This window comes from Coenobita brevimanus, chromosome 44, assembly GCF_032717465.1.
Source record: "Coenobita brevimanus isolate Jiangsu-jjx chromosome 44, ASM3271746v2, whole genome shotgun sequence".
Taxonomy (NCBI): Eukaryota; Metazoa; Arthropoda; class Malacostraca; order Decapoda; family Coenobitidae; genus Coenobita; species Coenobita brevimanus.
Window position 1 is genome coordinate 31,724,013 of NC_136997.1, and position 19,353 is coordinate 31,743,365.

Genomic DNA, 19,353 nt, shown 5'->3' on the forward strand with positions numbered 1-19,353 from the left:
TTGATAAATTAGCTACAAGATTAGCCTGAACCAAAGGCTCAAGAATTTTACTGACATGGCATAGGTGATCTTTCCAGTTGTCACTGAAGATTAATACATCATCAATATAAACAACACACCCTGCCAAACCCTCTGTAAGAACTTTCATGAGCTTCTGAAATGTGGCTGGTGCATTCTTCATACCATATGGCATTACAAAACAAGCAAAAGTCTTTCCTAGTGTTACAAAATATGAGATCTCCCTAGCACGTTCAGTCATAGGTACTTGCCAGTATCCCTTTAACAAATCAAACTTACTTATGTACCTAGCCTTTCCAATCTTGTCTATGCAATCTTCCACGCGAGGGAGAGGGTAAATGTCTGTTTTGGTTATCTGATTAACACGTCTGTAGTCGATGCAAAGCCGCTGTGACCCACCTGGGTTAGGGACAAGAGTGACAGGAGAACTCCACTCGCTCTGACAGGGCTCAATCATCTTGTGGTCCAACAGGTAGCCAAGCTCCTTCTGGATGAGAGGAACTTTCACTGGGTTCACACGGTAAGGAGGCAGTTTAATTGGCTTTGCGTCTCCAACATCGACATCATGCATCAACACAGTGGTTCTTCCTGGAGTGGCACGGAACACTTGCGGGTACTCCTGCAGTAATGCCGAAAACTCCTGCCTTTCCTCGGGAGGTAGATGAGAAAGCTTAGTCTGGAGATCATTCATGATATTAGGATTCTTCCCCAAATTATCACTCAGGTTCATGCTGCATGGGAGAACTTCACTTGCAGACTCGAGTGGAACAGCTACAGTGCAAACTGGGTTATTTTCGTCCCGCCTGTGATATAACTTTAGCATGTTGATGTGACAAAGTTGCTTGTTCTTTCTACGATCTGGTGTGGCGATGACATAGTTGACATCACTGAGTTTCTTCTCCACGAAATAAGGACCACTAAACTTGGTTTGAAGATGTTGCCCATGCACTGGTAGCAGAATCAAAACCTGATCTCCTGGCTGAAAGTGGTGTAACCTGGACTTCTTATCATACTAAGCCTTCATCTTCTCCTGAGCAGCTCCTAAATTCTCTCATGCCAGTTGTAAAGCAGTGGACAGCCGTTCTTTGAACTTCATCACATACTCCAGCAGGTTGACGTCATCTTCCTCCGACAGCCAGCATTCCTTGAGTAGCTTAAGGGGTCCTTTTACTTCATGGTCAAACAGTAGTTCAAAAGGTGAGGAGCCCAGTGATTCATTTGGAGATTCTCTTGCGGCAAATACAACGAATGGAAGACATTTATCCCAGTCTTTCTGATGTTCCAAACAGTATTTCTTGAGCATCGATTTGAGTGTTTGATGATATCTCTCCAACGCTCCTTGGGTCTGGGGATGGTAAGCTGAAGACGTGATCTGGGTGATGCCCAACTCTTTCAGAGACTGCTTGAAAACATTTGACATGAAATTACTTCCACGGTCTGACTGTACCTCCTTGGGCAGACTAAACTTTGTGAAGAACCCTAGCATTTCCTTAACCACATTCTTTGCTGAGATATTTCTAAGTGGAATGACTTCAGGATAACGAGTAGCCATATCAATCAGGGTCAACACATAAGAAAATCCTGAAGAAGTCTTAGGAAGAGGGCCCACAATATCCACCAACACACGGGTGAAAGGCGCCTCAAAAGGAGGAATGGGAACTAGAGGTGCAACCTTTTTGGTCTGATTACACTTCCCCACAACTTGACAGGTGTGACAAGACTTACAATACCAGGAAACATCCCTGAAGATACCTGGCCAGTAGAAGTGTTTCAAAATGTGTGCCACAGTCTTCCTCACTCCAAGGTGTCCTGCCAAACTGGAATCATGAGCCACTCTAATATCCTGCCTACAAACACGAGGGATGACAACTTGATGTACAACCTCCCACTCACAGTCGGCTGATGCTGTTGGGGGTCTCCACTTCCTCATAAGTACTCCTGACTTTATATAATAACAAGTAGAAGCACCAGCTGACTCTTTCTCACTGCAAGCAGAGTTAGCTAGAACTTTCAACTCAGGGTCAGCAACCTGCAACTCAATCAACTCTTGACGAGACAAATTATCAACACTACGGGGTACTGCCTCATCTGGTGAGTGGTCCAAATTAGCAAGAAAAGTGTCAGCTAGGATAACATCATCATCATCATCATCCTCTATGTCACCAATAACTTTAGACTTAGCTCCAGGGAAAGCACATGCAGAGAACACATCAGAGACATCGCAATCCTGGGTCGCAGCCACTGGCTCACTAGACAACTGAGGAGCTGGACACACTTGACTTCCACCAATATCATTTCCAAGTAAGAAAGTTACACCTGACATTGGGAGTGTCTCAACCAACCCAACCATAATGGAACCATTAACAAAACCAGACTCTAAATTCACTCTGCACAGAGGGACAGAGAAGTAATTATTCCCTACACCTTGTAAGATTACAGTTTCATCAAAGGAATTAACATTAGAGCCTAGAACACTGGTCAGCATAAGGGATTGGAAGCACCTATATCACGATATATTTTAACTGATTTCCTGTCATTACTGTCCAGAGGACTGACAAAACCTTCAGACAGGAAATTAGCACATGAACTCTTGAGAGTGTCGCCCACGTTACTGCTCAAAAGAGGAGCTCCATCATGAGAATTTAACCCGCCCCATCCCGTCGACATATGGGTACGTTGCAACGATTTGCATTTGCCAGTCCTGGCGACGTACCAGTACGTCGTGCAATTGCAAGGTCCCTAATGTGCACAATTTACAATTTTCGCGCGTGATTTTTCGTATGTATACACGGGACACCTTCCTCTATTCCTCTACAAGATGTCTAGCAGGGACAATGCCTTACACTGCATAACCTCCCCCCTCTCCCTATCACGCCATTGTCTTGGCAAAGGACCTGTTACCAGTGACCTGGCTAGTAAAGATATTCAGGGCCAGAGTGATTCCCCAACCGATGACAATGTGGAGGACAATGTTTACATAGCATTAGAAGAAGAAACAGCCAGAAATAATGATCAGGTAATGTGGCAAAAAAAGGTCAGGTATGGTGATTAGTTAGTGAGTGAAAAAATGCTTATAATGCCTTTATTACTGCTTGAAAACCAATATACTCTCATACTACATATACTTTCGCACCAAGTAAATAAATAAATACCGTTTATGAGTGATAAAGTAGTTACCCTCCCATAGAACTCGTTTTCTTTCGTGCCAGCATGTTAGAAAACCCAGTCAGGTAAGGAAGAACTCCTACATGGATTGGGTACTTTAAACCTCAGGTGAGCGATTTCTCTATGATTTTTCGATGTTTCTCACCAAAAGCGAAGGTTTTAGCCAAAAAATTTTTTTTCGAAAATACCTCGGGACTGGGGGATGTCGGACGTGCAGAAAACCTCGGGACGTGACGGGTTAATTTACCCCTCAAAGCAGGTTCAGTTAACTCAGTTAAAGAATTCTGGGAACTCTCAAGGGTGGACACTAGACCAATTGACTGAATATTTAAAGACTCCTCTTTGTTCACATCACGCTGTCTCCTGAAACATTTCTCCGAAGTATGACCAAGCTTACTACAATAAGTACATTTACTTTTCTGAAATCTAGAGGTGAAGCTGGTATTTAATTCCTGAGAAACATCATCTTTATTCTCTTTCCTGTTACCTGTACTCTGAGTAGAGGCAACGTACTTACTCTCAGCTTTCCCTTTTTCTTCAGAATATCTCTTCTGAGTGAGAACATATTCATCAGCTAAAACTACAGCATAAGACAAATTATCTATTCTTTTCTCATCAAGATATAGGCTTATATCATTATTCCTACACCTTTTGAAGTCCTCCAGCAAAATCATCTGCTTAAATTTGTCAAAATCAGAATCCACATTCGTAGAATTTAACCACTGCTCTAACAGATCTTCTTTGATTTTTGCATACTCAACATGGGATTGCTTATCTTGCTTATAAGTTGTCCTAAATTTTACTCTATAGGCTTCAGGAACAAGCTCATAGGCCTTAAGAATCAAGCTCTTAACTACATCATAATTATCAGACTGATCCTGAGGCAAAGATGCATAAGTTACTTGAGCTTTACCGGTGAGAACAGTTTGAAGGAGTACTGGCCAATACTCTAGGGGCCAATTAAAACCTGTAGCTACCCTCTCAAACAACTGAAAATACTTTGTTAAATCAGATTCATTAAAAGGAGGGACAAGTTTAACATTTTTAGCCACATCAAAATCATCAGAGCTAGATGATCTAGTTCCACCTTGTTTCATGCGATACTCATGGTCTGCCTGAATCCTAGCTAGTTCAATTTGTGCCTGAGCCTGTGCCTGTGCCTCCTGAATACGAGCATTTGCCTGAAATTCAGCCTCCTGAATACGAGCCTGAGACTCCGCCTCCTTAGCCTGAGACTCAGCCTCCTTAGCACAAGCCTGAAACTCAGCTTCCTTAACACGAGCCTCCTGCAGAGCTAGCTGTAACTTAGCTATTTCAATCTGCGTTTGCTCATTTGGAGGAGTTACATTAAACAAGCTTTTATTAATCATGCCAACAATTTGATCTTTAGAATGATGAGAGTGAACTGCAATTCCCAATTGTTGAGCAAGAAGCTTAAGTTCAATCTTTGTTCTGTTTTCTACATCACACACTGTTTGCACATTTGACAAAAAATCTTTGGCTTCATCAAGTGTAGTAATAGTAGACATCATGAATAAATCACAGTCATAAAATATCAAGCAATATCCTTATGATAATATCCTGAATATCCTGATAAGAGGTCGCCAAATTTATGTTACGGAACAGAGAAAGATAATGTACACTTTAAGTGAGGATACTAAAAATCACTACTGTCCCGTAAAGTTCCAAGTTCAAAACAAAAGAGTTAGGTAAAATTACAAGTTAGAGTTGAATGCTCAAAATAACAATAAAACATTCAGGACTCATAAGGATAATGTAATGGCAAAAAACAGGTTAAATATATGGTTAACTGCAATAGCCTCTATTAACACGAAATTAGCATGAGTGAATTTATCTAAGTCAGCACTGATAAAATGATACCAGATAATACTCAGTGAAAGCAAGATATATTATTACAGATACAAAATATTATTAATAAGGGCTGACACCCAAAACCCATGAATCACAAAAACCTTACTAGGCCTAAGAATTAACACCTTACGCTACACAGTACAAGAAAAAATGCAATAACAGTTATACTCAAATTACACAGCTGCTAGATGGTTGGAGACTTCCTGAGCACTCACAATAATAACTGTACAGGGGAGGACAGAGATGTTAACAAAATGAGGAGTAGATCTAAGTGGCAATGATGCAGAGACTGAGCTCATTATATAGGGGCCGGCAGAGCCTGATAGAACTTGTAAGAAGGACGCGCAAATGAAGCCATGGGGACAAAGAGTTGACAATCCTTCTCTGAACAACAGAAAGAACGACTTACTCTACTGTAAGGGAGGAGGGGGGGAGTGAGGTAGAACACGCTCGTGATCAAACATGCAGCATACTGTACGTTAGAATTACACAAAGGATGATGAAATCATAGGCTATGTAACAATATATATATATATAGATAAATAGTTATAGATATATATATATATATATATATATATATATATATATTGTTACGGAACAGGGAAAGATAACGTACACTTTAAGTGAGAATACTGAGAGTCACTACTGTCCCGTAAAGTTCCAGGTTCAAAACAAAAGAGTTAGGTAAAATTACAAGTTAAAGTTTAATGCACAAACTAACAACAAAACATTGAGGACTCAAAAGGATAATGTAATGGCAAAAACAGGTTAAATATATGGTTAACTGCAATAGCCTCTATTAACAAGAAATTAGCAAGAGTAAATTTATCTAAGTCAGCCCTGATAAAATGAGATACCAGATAATACTCAGTGAATGCCAGATAAATTATTACAGATAGGCCTACAAACTATTATCAAAAATGACTGATATAAAACTCTACATTAATCACAAATCTCACTAGGCCTAAGAATTAACCTTATGCTACACAGTACAAGAAAAAATACAACAGTTATACTCAAATTACACACAGCTGCTAGATGTTTAGAGATTTCTTGAGCACTCACAATAATAATATCTGTACAGGGGAGGACAGAGATGTGAACAAAATGAGGAGCAGATCTAAGTGGCAATGATGCAGAGACTGAGCTCATTATATAGGGGCCGGCAGAGCCTGATACAACTTGTAAGAGGGACGCGCAAATGAAGCCATGGGGACAGAGAGCTGAAAATCCCGCAAAGTATAACAGAGAGAACGACTTACTCTACTATAACGGTAGAAGGGGGGGACTGAGGCAGAACACGCTCGTGATCAAACATGCAGCATACTGAGCGTTAAAATTACACAAAGGATGATGAAATCATAGGCTATGTAACACCTCCCCACAAAGAAAAAAGAAATTTACAAAGGAAATTTCTTATTACTCTAAAACAATCTGTATATGGCATTACAGACCATGCAAAGGTCTTTCCTAGTGTTACAAAACATGAGTTCTCCCTAGCACGTTCAGTCATAGGTACTTGCCAGTATCCCTTTAACAAATCAAACTTACTTATGTACCTAGCCTTTCCGATCTTGTCTATGCAATCTTCCACACGAGGGAGAGGGTAAGTGTCTGTTTTAGTTATCTGATTAAGACGTCTGTAGTCAATGCAAAGCCGCTGTGACCCACCTGGCTTAGGGACCAGAGTGACAGGAGAACTCCACTCGCTCTGACAGGGTTCAATCATCTTGTGGTCCAACAGGTAGCCAAGCTCCTTCTGGATGAGAGGAACTTTCACTGGGTTCACACGGTAAGGAGGCAATTTAATTGGCTTTGCGTCTCCAACATCGACATCATGCATCAACACAGTGGTTCTTCCTGGAGTAGCACGGAACACTTGCGGGTACTCCTGCAGTAATGCCGAAAACTTCTGCCTTTCCTTGGGTGGTAGATGAGAAAGCTTAGTCTGGAGATCATTCATGATATCAGGATTCTTCCCCAAACTATCACTCAGGCTCATACTGCATGGGAGAGCTTCACTTGCAGACTCGGGTGGAACAGCTACAGTGCAAACTGGGTTATTTTCGTCCCGCCTGTGATATAACTTTAGCATGTTGATGTGACATAGTTGCTTGTTCTTTCTACGATCTGGTGTGGCGATGACATAGTTGACATCACTGAGTTTCTTCTCCACGAAATAAGGACCACTAAACTTGGCTTGAAGAGGTTGCCCATGAACTGGTAGCAGAATCAAAACCTGATCTCCTGGCTGAAAGTGGCGTAACCTGGACTTCTTATCATACCAAGTCTTCATCTTCTCCTGAGCAGCTCCTAAATTCTCTCTCGCCAGCTGTAAAGCAGTGGACAGCCGTTCTTTGAACTTCATCACATACTCCAGCAGGTTGACGTCATCTTCCTCCGACAGCCAGCATTCCTTGATTAACTTAAGGGGTCCTCTTACTTCATGGCCAAACAGTAGTTCAAAAGGTGAGAAGCCCAGTGATTCATTTGGAGATTCTCTTGCGGCAAACACAACGAATGGAAGACCTTTATCCCAGTCTTTCTGATGTTCCAAACAGTATTTCTTGAGCATCGATTTGAGTGTTTGATGATATCTCTCCAATGCTCCTTGGGTCTGGGGATGGTAAGCTGAAGACGTGATCTTGGTGATGCCCAACTCTTTCAGAGACTGCTTGAAAACATTTGACATGAAATTACTTCCTCGGTCTGACTGTACCTCCTTGGGCAGACCAAACTTTGTGAAGAACCCTAGCATTTCCTTAACCACGTTCTTTGCTGAGATATTTCTAAGTGGAATGGCTTCAGGATAACGAGTAGCCATATCAATCAGGGTCAACACATAAGAAAATCCTGAAGAAGTCTTAGGAAGAGGGCCCACAATATCCACCAACACACGGGTGAAAGGCGCCTCAAAAGGAGGAATGGGAACTAGAGGTGCAACCTTTTCAGTCTGATTACACTTCCCCACAACTTGACAGGTGTGACAAGACTTACAATACCAGGAAACATCCCTGAAGATACCTGGCCAGTAGAAGTGTTTCAAAATGCGTGCCACAGTCTTCCTCACTCCAAGGTGTCCTGCCAAACTGGAATCATGAGCCACTCGAATGATATCCTGCCTACAAACACTAGGGATGACAACTTGATGTACAACCTCCCATTCACAGTCGGCTGATGCTGTTGGGGGTCTCCACTTCCTCATAAGTACTCCTGACTTTGCATAATAACAAGTAGAAGCACCGGCTGACTCTTCCTCACTGTAAGCAGAGTTAGCTAGACCTTTCAACTCAGGGTCAGCAACTGCAACTCAACCAACTCTTGACGAGACAAATTATCAACACTACGGGGTATTGCCTCATCTGGTGAGTGGTCCAAATTAGCAAGAAAAGTGTCAGCTAGGATAACATCATCATCATCATTATCCTCTAAATCACCAGTAACTTTAGACTTAGCCCTAGTGACAGCACATGCAGGGAACACATCAGGGACATCACAATCCAGGGACACAGCCACTGGCTCACTAGACAACTGAGGAGCTGGACACACTTGACTTCCACCAATATCATTTCCAAGTAAGAAAGTTACACCTGACATTGGGAGTGTCTCAACCAACCCAACCATAATAGAACCATTAACAAAACCAGACTCTAAATTCACTCTGCACAGAGGGACAGAGAAATAAATATTCCCTACACCTTGTAAGATTACAGTTTCATCAGAGGAATTAACATTAGAGCCTAGAACACTGGTCAGCATAAGGGATTGGCAAGCACCTATATCACGATATATTTGAACTGATTTCCTGTCATTACTGTCCAGAGGACTGACAAAACCATCAGACAGGAAATTAGCACATGAACTCTTGAGAGTGTCACCCACGTTACTGCTCAAAAGAGGAGCTCCATCATGAGAATTTAAGTTACCCCTCAAAGCAGGTTCAGTTAACTCAGTTAAAGAATTCTGGGAACTCTCAAGAGTGGACACTAGACCAATTGACTGAATATTTAAAGACTCCTTTTGTTCACATCACGCTGTCTCCTGAAACATCTCTCCGTAGTATGACCAAGCTTACTACAATAAGTACATTTACTTTTCTGAAATCTAGAGGTGAAGCTGGTATTTACTTCCTGAGAAACATCATCCTTATTCTCTTTCCTGTTACCTGTACTCTGAGTAGAGGCAACGTACTTACTCTCAGCTTTCCCTTTTTCTCTAGAATATCTCTTGTGAGTGAGAACATACTCATCAGCTAAAACTGCAGCATCAGACAAATTATCTATTCTTTTCTCATCAAGATATAGGCTTACATCTTTATAAATACACCTTTTGAAGTCCTCCAGGAAAATCATCTGCTTAAATTTGTCAAAATCAGAATCCACATTCTTAGAATTTAACCACTGCTCTAACAGATCTTCTTTGATTTTTGCATACTCAACATGGGATTGCTTATCTTGCTTGTAAGTTGTCCTAAATTTTACTCTATAGGCTTCAGGAACAAGCTCATAGGCCTTAAGAATCAAGCTCTTAACTACATCATAATTATCAGATTGATCCTGAGGCAAAGATGCTTAAGTTACTTGAGCTTTACCGGTGAGAACAGTTTGAAGGAGTACTGGCCAATACTCCTTAGGGCAATTAAAACCTGTAGCTACCCTCTCAAACAACTGAAAATACTTTGTTAAATCAGATTCATTAAAAGGAGGGACAAGTTTAACATTTTTAGCCACATCAAAATCATCAGAGCTAGATGATCCAGCTCCTTCTTGTTTCATGCGATACTCATGGTCTGCCTGAATCCTGGCAAGTTCAATTTGTGCCTGAGCCTGTACCTGTGCCTCTTCAATACGAGCATTTGCCTCATTAACACGAGCCTCCTGCAGGGCTAGCTGTAACTTAGCTAATTCAATCTGCGTTTGCTCAGTTGGAGGAGTTACATTAAACAAGCTTTCATTAATCATGGCAACAATTTGATCTTTAGACTGATGAGAGCGACCAACAAATCCCAATTGTTGAGCAACAATCTTAAGTTCATTCTTTGTTCTCTTTTCTATATCACACACTGTTTGCACATTTGACAAAAAGTCCTTGGCTTCATCAAGTGTAGTAATAGTAGACATAATTAATAAGTAACAGTCACAAAATATCAAGCAATATCCTTATGATAATATCCTGAATATCCTGATATGAGGTCGCCAAATTTATGTTACGGAACAGAGAAAGATAACGTACACTTTAAGTGAGAATACTGAGAGTCACTACTGTCCCGTAAAGTTCCAGGTTCAAAACAAAAGCGTTAGGTAAAATTACAAGTTAAAGTTTAATGCACAAACTAACAACAAAACATTCAGGACTCATAAGGATAATGTAATGGCAAAAACAGGTTAAATATATGGTTAACTGCGATAGCCTCTATTAACACGAAATTAGCAAGAGTAAATTTATCTAAGTCAGCCCTGATAAAATGAGATACCAGATAATACTCAGTGAATGCCAGATAAATTATTACAGATACAAACTATTATCAAAAATGACTGATATAAAACTCTACATTAATCACAAATCTCACTAGGCCTAAGAATTAACTTTATTCTACACAGTACAAGAAAAAATACAACAGTTATACTCAAATTACACACAGCTGCTAGATGTTTGGAGATTTCTTGAGCACTCACAATAATAATATCTGTACAGGGGAGGACAGAGATGTGAACAAAATGAGGAGCAGATCTAAGTGGCAATGATGCAGAGACTGAGCTCATTATATAGGGGCCCGCAGAGCCTGATACAACTTGTAAGAGGGACGCGCAAATGAAGCCATGGGGACAGAGAGCTGAAAATCCCGTAAAGTATAACAGAGAGAACGACTTACTCTACTATAACGGTAGAAGGGGGGGACTGAGGCAGAACACGCTCGTGATCAAACATGCAGCATACTGAGCGTTAAAACTACACAAAGGATGATGAAATCATAGGCTATGTAACAATATATATATATATATATATATATATATATATATATATATATATATATATATAGAGATATATGTTTATATCTATATATCTATATCTATGTCTATCTCTCTCTCTCTCTCTCTCTCTCTCTCTCTCTCTCTCTCTCTCTCTCTCTCTCTCTCTCTCTATATATATATATATATATATATATATATATATAAAGAGAGGAAAATAAAATGGACCTTCTTGTCTAGGAAAAACATGGAATCTGTTGAATCATCCCAGAGATAGATATATAGACAGATCGATAGATTGATAGGTGGATTAGGAGATTCTTCTGCCAAAAGAAATTCACGCTAGTTGAGTGCATTTATCATGATTTACTGTTTTATTTGAACAAATTAGGCAAGGAAAGTTGTTGCTGTTGTTGTTGTTCTTGATGTTCCAACATTCAGAAATGCAGTCAGTTATAATGTGTCACTATGTCACTGTGCCACTGTATCTTTCTCACTGTGCCACTGTATCTTTCTGAAGGATGGGATCCTAGCCTCTTATAGAGGGGTGGTGTAGGGGTACTGGTCATACTTACCTACATGCACACACAAATGCACAATGCAGGAGTAGCTGATTAGTTGGCCGCATATCTGCAGCGTCCCTGAACTGGTGCATTAACGACACAGGGGGACAGGGCAAAATATTACATAAATACTATTACATTCATTGACACTAAAGTAACACACTGCTGTCACATCTACCAAAACGCGCCAGCCACTGTAACAGTTATCAAAGCCAGTAACTGTGCGTAGGTCTGCTGCGGGTTTTACTAGCTTCCGAAATACAGTATCAGTTTTGGTGCTGTGCTCTACCACCCAAAACTACCTGTTTAAGTGTTCTTTCCTGCTTTACTTACTTGAACAGTAATTATAATTACTGTTGTTTAACACTTCATATTCATCCTTTTCAAGACAAGGCGGTTTTCCAAAGAAAAAAAAAAAGAATGGTTTGTATCCACCAAGAATATAATAAAGAAGGCCTCACGCAGCTGACACGATTAACACACATCTCCGAACCTCCAACATTCAGTTACACGGGATATGAATGGTTCTGATAAAGATTAGTGTCATCCATTAACGCCTTTATGTTTCCCATTTTGAAGACTGCATTACATATTGTTCAGAACCATGAGTCACTACGATGAACACAAATCCATACTACTTTCTTGAACACCAACTTGCCATTACCAGGGAATACGTAAATGTATACCCCCTTTCTCTCTCTCTCTCTCTCTCTCTCTCTCTCTCTCTCTCTCTCTCTCTCTCTCTCTCTCTCATACCTAATTCCTCTGCTTTACTCCATTATTTCCTCATTTCACCTCGCTACTCAGTGCATGGATTTACAATATTCATTCTTCAGTAAAAAATGAAGAATGTTTTCGTCCAATTGAGACTATTGTGTCTCTCAAACACCGGTAACATTCTTGTGTGGGTAAATAATAGTTCCAAATAAGCTGAAGATACGTCTAAATTTCATAAGATTAAGTTGTTTCTTTTCAAAGATTTATATACATAGGATAAGGTATATCAGAGGCGATAGCGCAACAATTCTCAAAATATTACTCTGATTTGTTGTGAATATGAAGTGAAGTCAAGGGTTAGGGTTGCAAGAAATCTTTATGTGCTAAGGAAAGAGGTTGATATATTTGGAGATGCATGGCTTACATATCCGTAAATAACAAGTTATTATGAAGACAGCTTGAAAGAACATCAGAAATATTTGGAAAGTTGTTCGGTAGGGAGATACATCTGTTTTGATTTGACCTGAATTTTCATTAGACAGGAACAAAAGAGCAACATTATGGGAGTATATGATGGTGTGAGAGGGAGAAAGAGGACGAGGGGAAAAGGAGGGGCGTAATTAAAGTGAGTGCAGGATGGATGCAGTGAGGCTGGATGTAGAGAAGGAAGAGAGAGAGAGAGAGAGAGAGAGAGAGAGAGAGAGAGAGAGAGAAAGAGACAGACAGACGGACAGACAGACAGACAGACGGACAGACAGACAGACAGACAGATAGACAGACAGAGGAATAACGTCCAGCCTCTTCTTGGAGGCTGAAGAGTCACACTATCGTGACCATGAAATAGGATACAAAAACCCACACTGGCAGACGAAAAAAGATGTATTCCAGTTTCGGCGACAGCTGTCGCCCTCTTCAGTGGATCTACAGACCAAGAGTGGTACATACAAATGCTGAGAAGCTGCTTATATGCAGGGTGAGGACACGTTTTCCCAACCACACCTGATGTGACCTCACCAGACTCTCCCTCTACTCTCTATAGGTATGTTGATTATGTTTTCATTTTGGCCAGACGTATACGCTAACTTTGACGAGTTTCTTACAAAATTATATGCACTGGTTCCCTCAATTAAATTTAAAGTTGAATGGGAAAATAATGGTTCCCTTTCATTTTTAGATGTATTTGTGTACAGGGATGAACTTGGGACACTTAGCTTTTCTGTATACAGGAAACCAACCCAGTGCAATAGGTATATACATTATTATTCATATCACCACAGTTCCACTAAAATGTCAGTTATTTCTTCTATGTTTCTTAGAGCACTCAGAATTAGTAGTCCCCATCTGGATACGGAAAATGCCAAGATATGGAAAATATTTTTAGATCTAAAATATCCCAGTTGGTTTACAAGGCAAGCGTATTTTAAAGCCAGAAAAGCCTTTTTTGTACCTAGACCAACATCACAAAGTCGGCAAAATAAGCCATACATCACGGTTCCGTATGTGTCAAATCTTAGCTTGGTGAAGTCTGTGAGTCATGATTTGGATGTAAACTTTGCACTTAGATATACTTCCACCTTAAGATCAATGCTGGTAAAGAATAAACCAATTAGTAACAATACTGCAGGGGTATACAAAATTCCATGTAGAGACTGTGATTTGGTTTATATTGGTGAAACGGGAAGGGATTTGGACACTGGCATTAAGGAACACAAGTATGCTTCTAAGATAGGCAACATAAATAACGAGGTGTACGTTCACTTTTCGGAAAACGACCATAGAATCGACTGGAATTCTAGTCAAATATTGTACAAAAATGTAGAAACTATAAGAAACGTAGGATTGTGGAAGCTGTATGTATAGAGAGATATAATAATTTTAACCATAGTGAAGGAATGTATAAATTAGATCCAGTGATGAGAGGATTAGTGGTAAGGTCCTTGCCGCCCCTTGTAATCCCTCACTCAGGTCGTGGACAGAGTAGAGGGAGAGTCTGGTGAGGTCACATCAGGTGTGGTTGGGAAAACGTGTCCTCACCCTGCATATAAGCAGCTTCTCAGCATTTGTCTGTACCACTCTTGGTCTGTAGATCCACTGAAGAGGGCGACAGCTGTCGCCGAAATTGTTTGGAATACATCTTTTTTCGTCTGCCAGTGTGGGTTTTTGTATTCCACTCTTCTTGAAGATTAGTTATTCTGTACTAAGAACGTAACAGTCACTCAGTTACATACAGTCAAACCTGACCATTTGCTGAAACTACTGTATAACAGGTACGAGTATTATACAGAGTGAGCCATGTAATCTATCCTCATCAGATTGGTTATTCTTGTGTGTTGCGGGGACGGTTGAGACACGTAACCTACTTGGCATATTTGACGCAATATATGGACAATCCTGCAAAACACCAGCTATATACATTTGTGCTAAATGGATGATGATAAGCCAGATCTACTTAATATATATATATATATATATATATATATATATATATTTTCCTCCTTATTAACCTCCTATTATTTTGTCCTTCCTGTCCTGTTCCCACGAAGACCAAGCATGCTTGACCACGGAGGTTACATGTATGAAGACATGAAGTCCTCCAGCAACCCCACCCTGGCTGCCCTGGGAAAAAAACTGTTTTTAGACACTCACACTGATTTGTCGGACCGTTACGGATTCCTACTAGAACAAGTTCATAAGGGTACGCATGCCGTTATCGTCTCGTACGATTACCTCGTCTTCACCCAGTATAAAAAAGGGATCACTCGTTCTACCTACATTATGGATGAAAAGGTTAATATCATTCCCTTGTGTCTCTTCTGTCTTTCTCGCAAAATGTCTTGATACTGTAGAGTTATGGTAGTTACATAATTGCTTTCGTTTTTATTCCCTCTTTAATAAGTATGCAATTTTACTGTAGTTTAAATGAAAAAAGCGTCAATCAACAGATATAAACGAATATGTTACTGAAGTCTACTATAAATTCTTCATAAAGAGCTAATGACAGAAGTCTACTTTAAAGTGTTCATAAAGAGTTAATGACCTATTTACTGTGTATCTCCACAGCTCTACAAAGGTTACTTCTCGTGGTTCCTACGACGCAACACTCCTTACACCACCATCCTGTCTGACCACCTCACCCGTCTAGTGGAGACTGGAATACTGGCCAAGATATACGAGACTCATAAAGGAAGTCTCGTCGGAGAAGAAAGTCAAGTAAGTCATTAATCAGGATTAATTTTAGACAGCCAGTTTTTTTTTTTTTTTTTCAGCATCCATAACACAGAATAAGGCAATGGAATTCTAAAGATATTCAGTTTTCAACTCATTAGAGTGCCCAATATTCTGACACATTTGCAATAACTGATACTCCGTGGCTTCCTCTTAAACTATTCCTTTCTGCACCAAGGAGCTGCCATATCAGTATATATGAATGAATGCCTACCACTTAACATATTCACATGGTGTCGGGAGACTTAAAGCAAGTCAAGTTAATATCTTTGGACAGAGTGCTCAGAGGAGTACTGTGTATTCTATGTTCCACTTTCATCCTGTGTTAAAACGTTGTGGACACAACGTTGCTTGTAGCGCAAATACTTTGGCAGAGGGGCCACCACGCCCAACAATAGCACTAAGAAGGGAAAGGGATTTCCAGCCCATACTCTCATTCCAGTTTCATGCCGGACATTTAAAATGTATCATAATTGAAGGCGTAGTTCCGTAACATATTTTCTGCCTTTTTCGCCATCAAATTAGTGTGCAAACATCTGTCAGTAGGTGAAGAGTACAGAACGAGAAAATACTAATATTTTAATATTTTATAGTTATGGCTAATCTCTTAATGACTAAATAAAACACCTGCCTTACATGCTTGACATCATTGGTGAACACCGTGCAGTAAATATTGTGTGTGTGTGTGTGTGTGTGTGTGTGTGTGTGTGTGTGTGTGTGTGTAGCTTATCATCATGCACCCTTCGCAACATTCTTTGGCATCCTTGAATTCCTTTTCATTCGGGTCTCTCTCCTCCTTGCCTTTCCATACACAATCACCACCTCATTCCGGTTATAAGTCATTCATACTGTTACTCAAAAGTGAATACGTAGGGGAAATATTAGTTTGATATATTAATAATAGTTGCTAAAAGGAATGGCAGTGCCTTAGGATGAACTATGACAGTGATGATGCTGAGCCTGGTATTTCGTGTTATCAAAGTTGAAAAGTTTCATGATATTTCGCGTTTTCAAAGCTGAAAACGTCCTTGATACTTTATGTTATTGAGGTTTAAAAGTTGCATGATATTTCGTGTTATCAAGGCTGAAAAGCTTTGAAGGAAAAATGGAGGTTCTAGCAAATTATCTCTTGCCACCGCCATTTAATTGAAGATAAATGACTGAAAATTATTTAGAAACTAATAATACTATTCGACCAGTTCAGGGTAGTCATGTCAATATTTGATATTCTATTTTCACTTTTTTTTATTTTCATTTCACATGCGACACCTTACCAAACTTTTGCGCTGTAAAAGAATGAATTAGTAAAAACACTAACCAACTGGATCAACAGGCTGACTGTGGCTAGTAACAGTAGTAATTACAACTCCAGGATCAACTGAACGTGAGCTCAGTGGACTGTAGGAAACTGCCCACATTAACTGCGGGTTCCCATGGAACTTTTATTGAGGTCACGTTGCAGGAATGTATGTTCTGTATTGTGATTGCTATTCGAAGCGAGTAATTGTGCTGTGAATTGGGCGATGCATTGTGCTGTGAACAGAACTGGCATTATGTGCTAGCAATGAAGCAGTGATGAGTGATAGCCTCATCGAAATTTGGTTCGGTGCATTCATGCCTAGCTGGGTGTGAAAGTTACTGAGGGGAGAATGTCTGGTGTGGTTCATCAAAACTATTGTTTGGCTTAAGCCTTTGGATCGCACTGGGTGCATGTATTTTTGAAGTGTAGTGCTGGATGAAATCTAAGGGATGTTACTGGGGTATTCTGTGTATTGTTTGTGGTGGGTGAGTTGACGATCAGTTTGGGCAACCATCATTCAGTGCCATCCTAATGCTGAGTTTGTATACTGTTTTCAGAAATTCCTCCTGGTGTTCACAGGTAATGCCTGATGGTGTTTTCAGGGCACTGAGTTCACGGTATGCATTTGGATTTATGTTGTTTTTAGGTTAAGAAAAGATCATGTGTTTATCCAGAACAGCTCCTATAATTTTGAGGTCCCTCCTTTGATCGTGACTCGATAAAGGGGGAAACAGAACGGTGTGTTTGAAATTCCTGTCTTTCTGGAGCTGTAGCGTAGATACCGGGAGGAGCGTGGGGTGACGTGTACCTTGCCCCACAAAATTGCTGACGCCACTCCCGACCCTCCCGCCCCACTCAGCCCACGACTTATCGGAATGGGAACTGAAGATGCAAAGACCAACAATATCAACATAGATAAGTTTGAAAAAAGAGCATTCGGCCAAGTACATTACTATAATTAAGCCATTCTAAAGCATAGCCTACATAAGAAAAACAGACATAAATTTGCGTTACTTTTTGAACAGTGCAGCCATATCAAAGCTTATCTACATATTATTTTGAAGTATTCTCTGTTTCGTAGAGGCGATGTTCAGTGTGTGCAATATTGTAGTCCTTAACCCTGGAACACTATCGTCTGATTGACGTACAGTACCACTGTCATCTGACCTGACAGACCCGATTTCGGAAAATCAGCAAATATAAAATGCAGTTATTTTATAAAAATAATTAGATTCTTATGATTTTAAACATTCTTATTGTATATTAAGCGCCCAAAAAAATAATAATGTAAATTTTTGTTAAGTGGAAGGTGGATACTGAAAGAAGTAGCTAAAAATACCGTTTTTATATATGTCCCCAAGAAAATGGTGAAAAAAAAAAAAAGACAGTGATGGGTTTAGAAGCGGTTCTTCTTCATGGAATGCTCAGTTACACATTAGAACTTGAATTCCATAACATCACTGAAACCCTCATGGTAAGTACAGCAAAGAAGGGGACAACTAAGTTTTTGAAAAAGTGCGTCTGATTTCTTTCTTTTACCACACGCCTTAATACCGTAAAGGGTGGCTACAAACAAGTCGCCTCCATGTCGCCGTGTACCCCGCCATTTCACTGCCCTGCTCCCAGGTCACACCCCCATCTCTCATATACCTCTCCACTCCATCCCTCCATCTCTTCCTTGGTCTCCCCCTCTCTCTCTCTCCACCTCCACCTCACTCACACACATTCTCCTCGTCAGTCTCTCGCTCTCCATCCTCTTCATATGACCAAACCACCTCAGTGTATTTCTCGTAACGTTTTCTATCACATCCACATCCACACCACAACGCTCTTTAACTTCCTCATTTGTCAGTCTGTCTCTCCATGTGACGCCACATGCTTCTTTCAAATTACTCATTTCCACTAACTTCCATACATTAGAGTTTGTATCACAATACTGTCATGCAGCAACTTTTTTATTTCCATGCACACTTCCCTGTTTCTTATCACTGCCTTCAAAGAACCAGCGACCTTTCTTCTTTGCTGTACCCTTTCAAGCACTACGTCCTCTGAACTTCCATTCTTACTCATCACACTACTCAGGTACATAAACGCACTCACATTTTTCATTTCCTCATCATCCAACCTCACTGTACGTTCACTAACTTCATTTCTCTCGAAGACCACAACTTTACTCTTCCTTACATTCACCTTCAGATTCCATTTCCTATACACTTTCCCAAACTCATTCACCAATCTTAGCAGCTCCCATTCGTCTTCACTTAACAACAAAGTATCATCTGCATACAACAGTACAAGGAGTTTCCAAACACTGCAATATCTCATTTGGGTTGCCCCATCATCCAGTGCCCTATCTCTTTTATAACCCCATCCATAAACAGACGTAACAACCATGGAGACATGACACATTATTGTTTCAATCTAACCATCAAATAGAAAAATTCACTCAGTTCACTGTCCACGACGCGCGCTGCACCCATAACACCCTCATACATACTCTTCACGGGATTCAACAACTTCCCAT

General features: G+C 40.3%; 1 protein-coding gene across 1 annotated transcript in view; it reads left to right on the forward strand.

Moving 5' to 3' along the window:
* Positions 1 to 19,353, forward strand: part of LOC145398040 (glutamate receptor ionotropic, delta-1-like) — a 365,881-nt gene that overhangs the window by 309,445 nt on the left and 37,083 nt on the right. The window contains exons 4-5 of the mRNA XM_080271002.1: positions 14,848 to 15,091; positions 15,365 to 15,514. Of these exons, the coding sequence (XP_080127128.1) occupies positions 14,848 to 15,091; positions 15,365 to 15,514 (394 nt within the window). The remainder of the gene's footprint in view (positions 1 to 14,847; positions 15,092 to 15,364; positions 15,515 to 19,353) is intronic.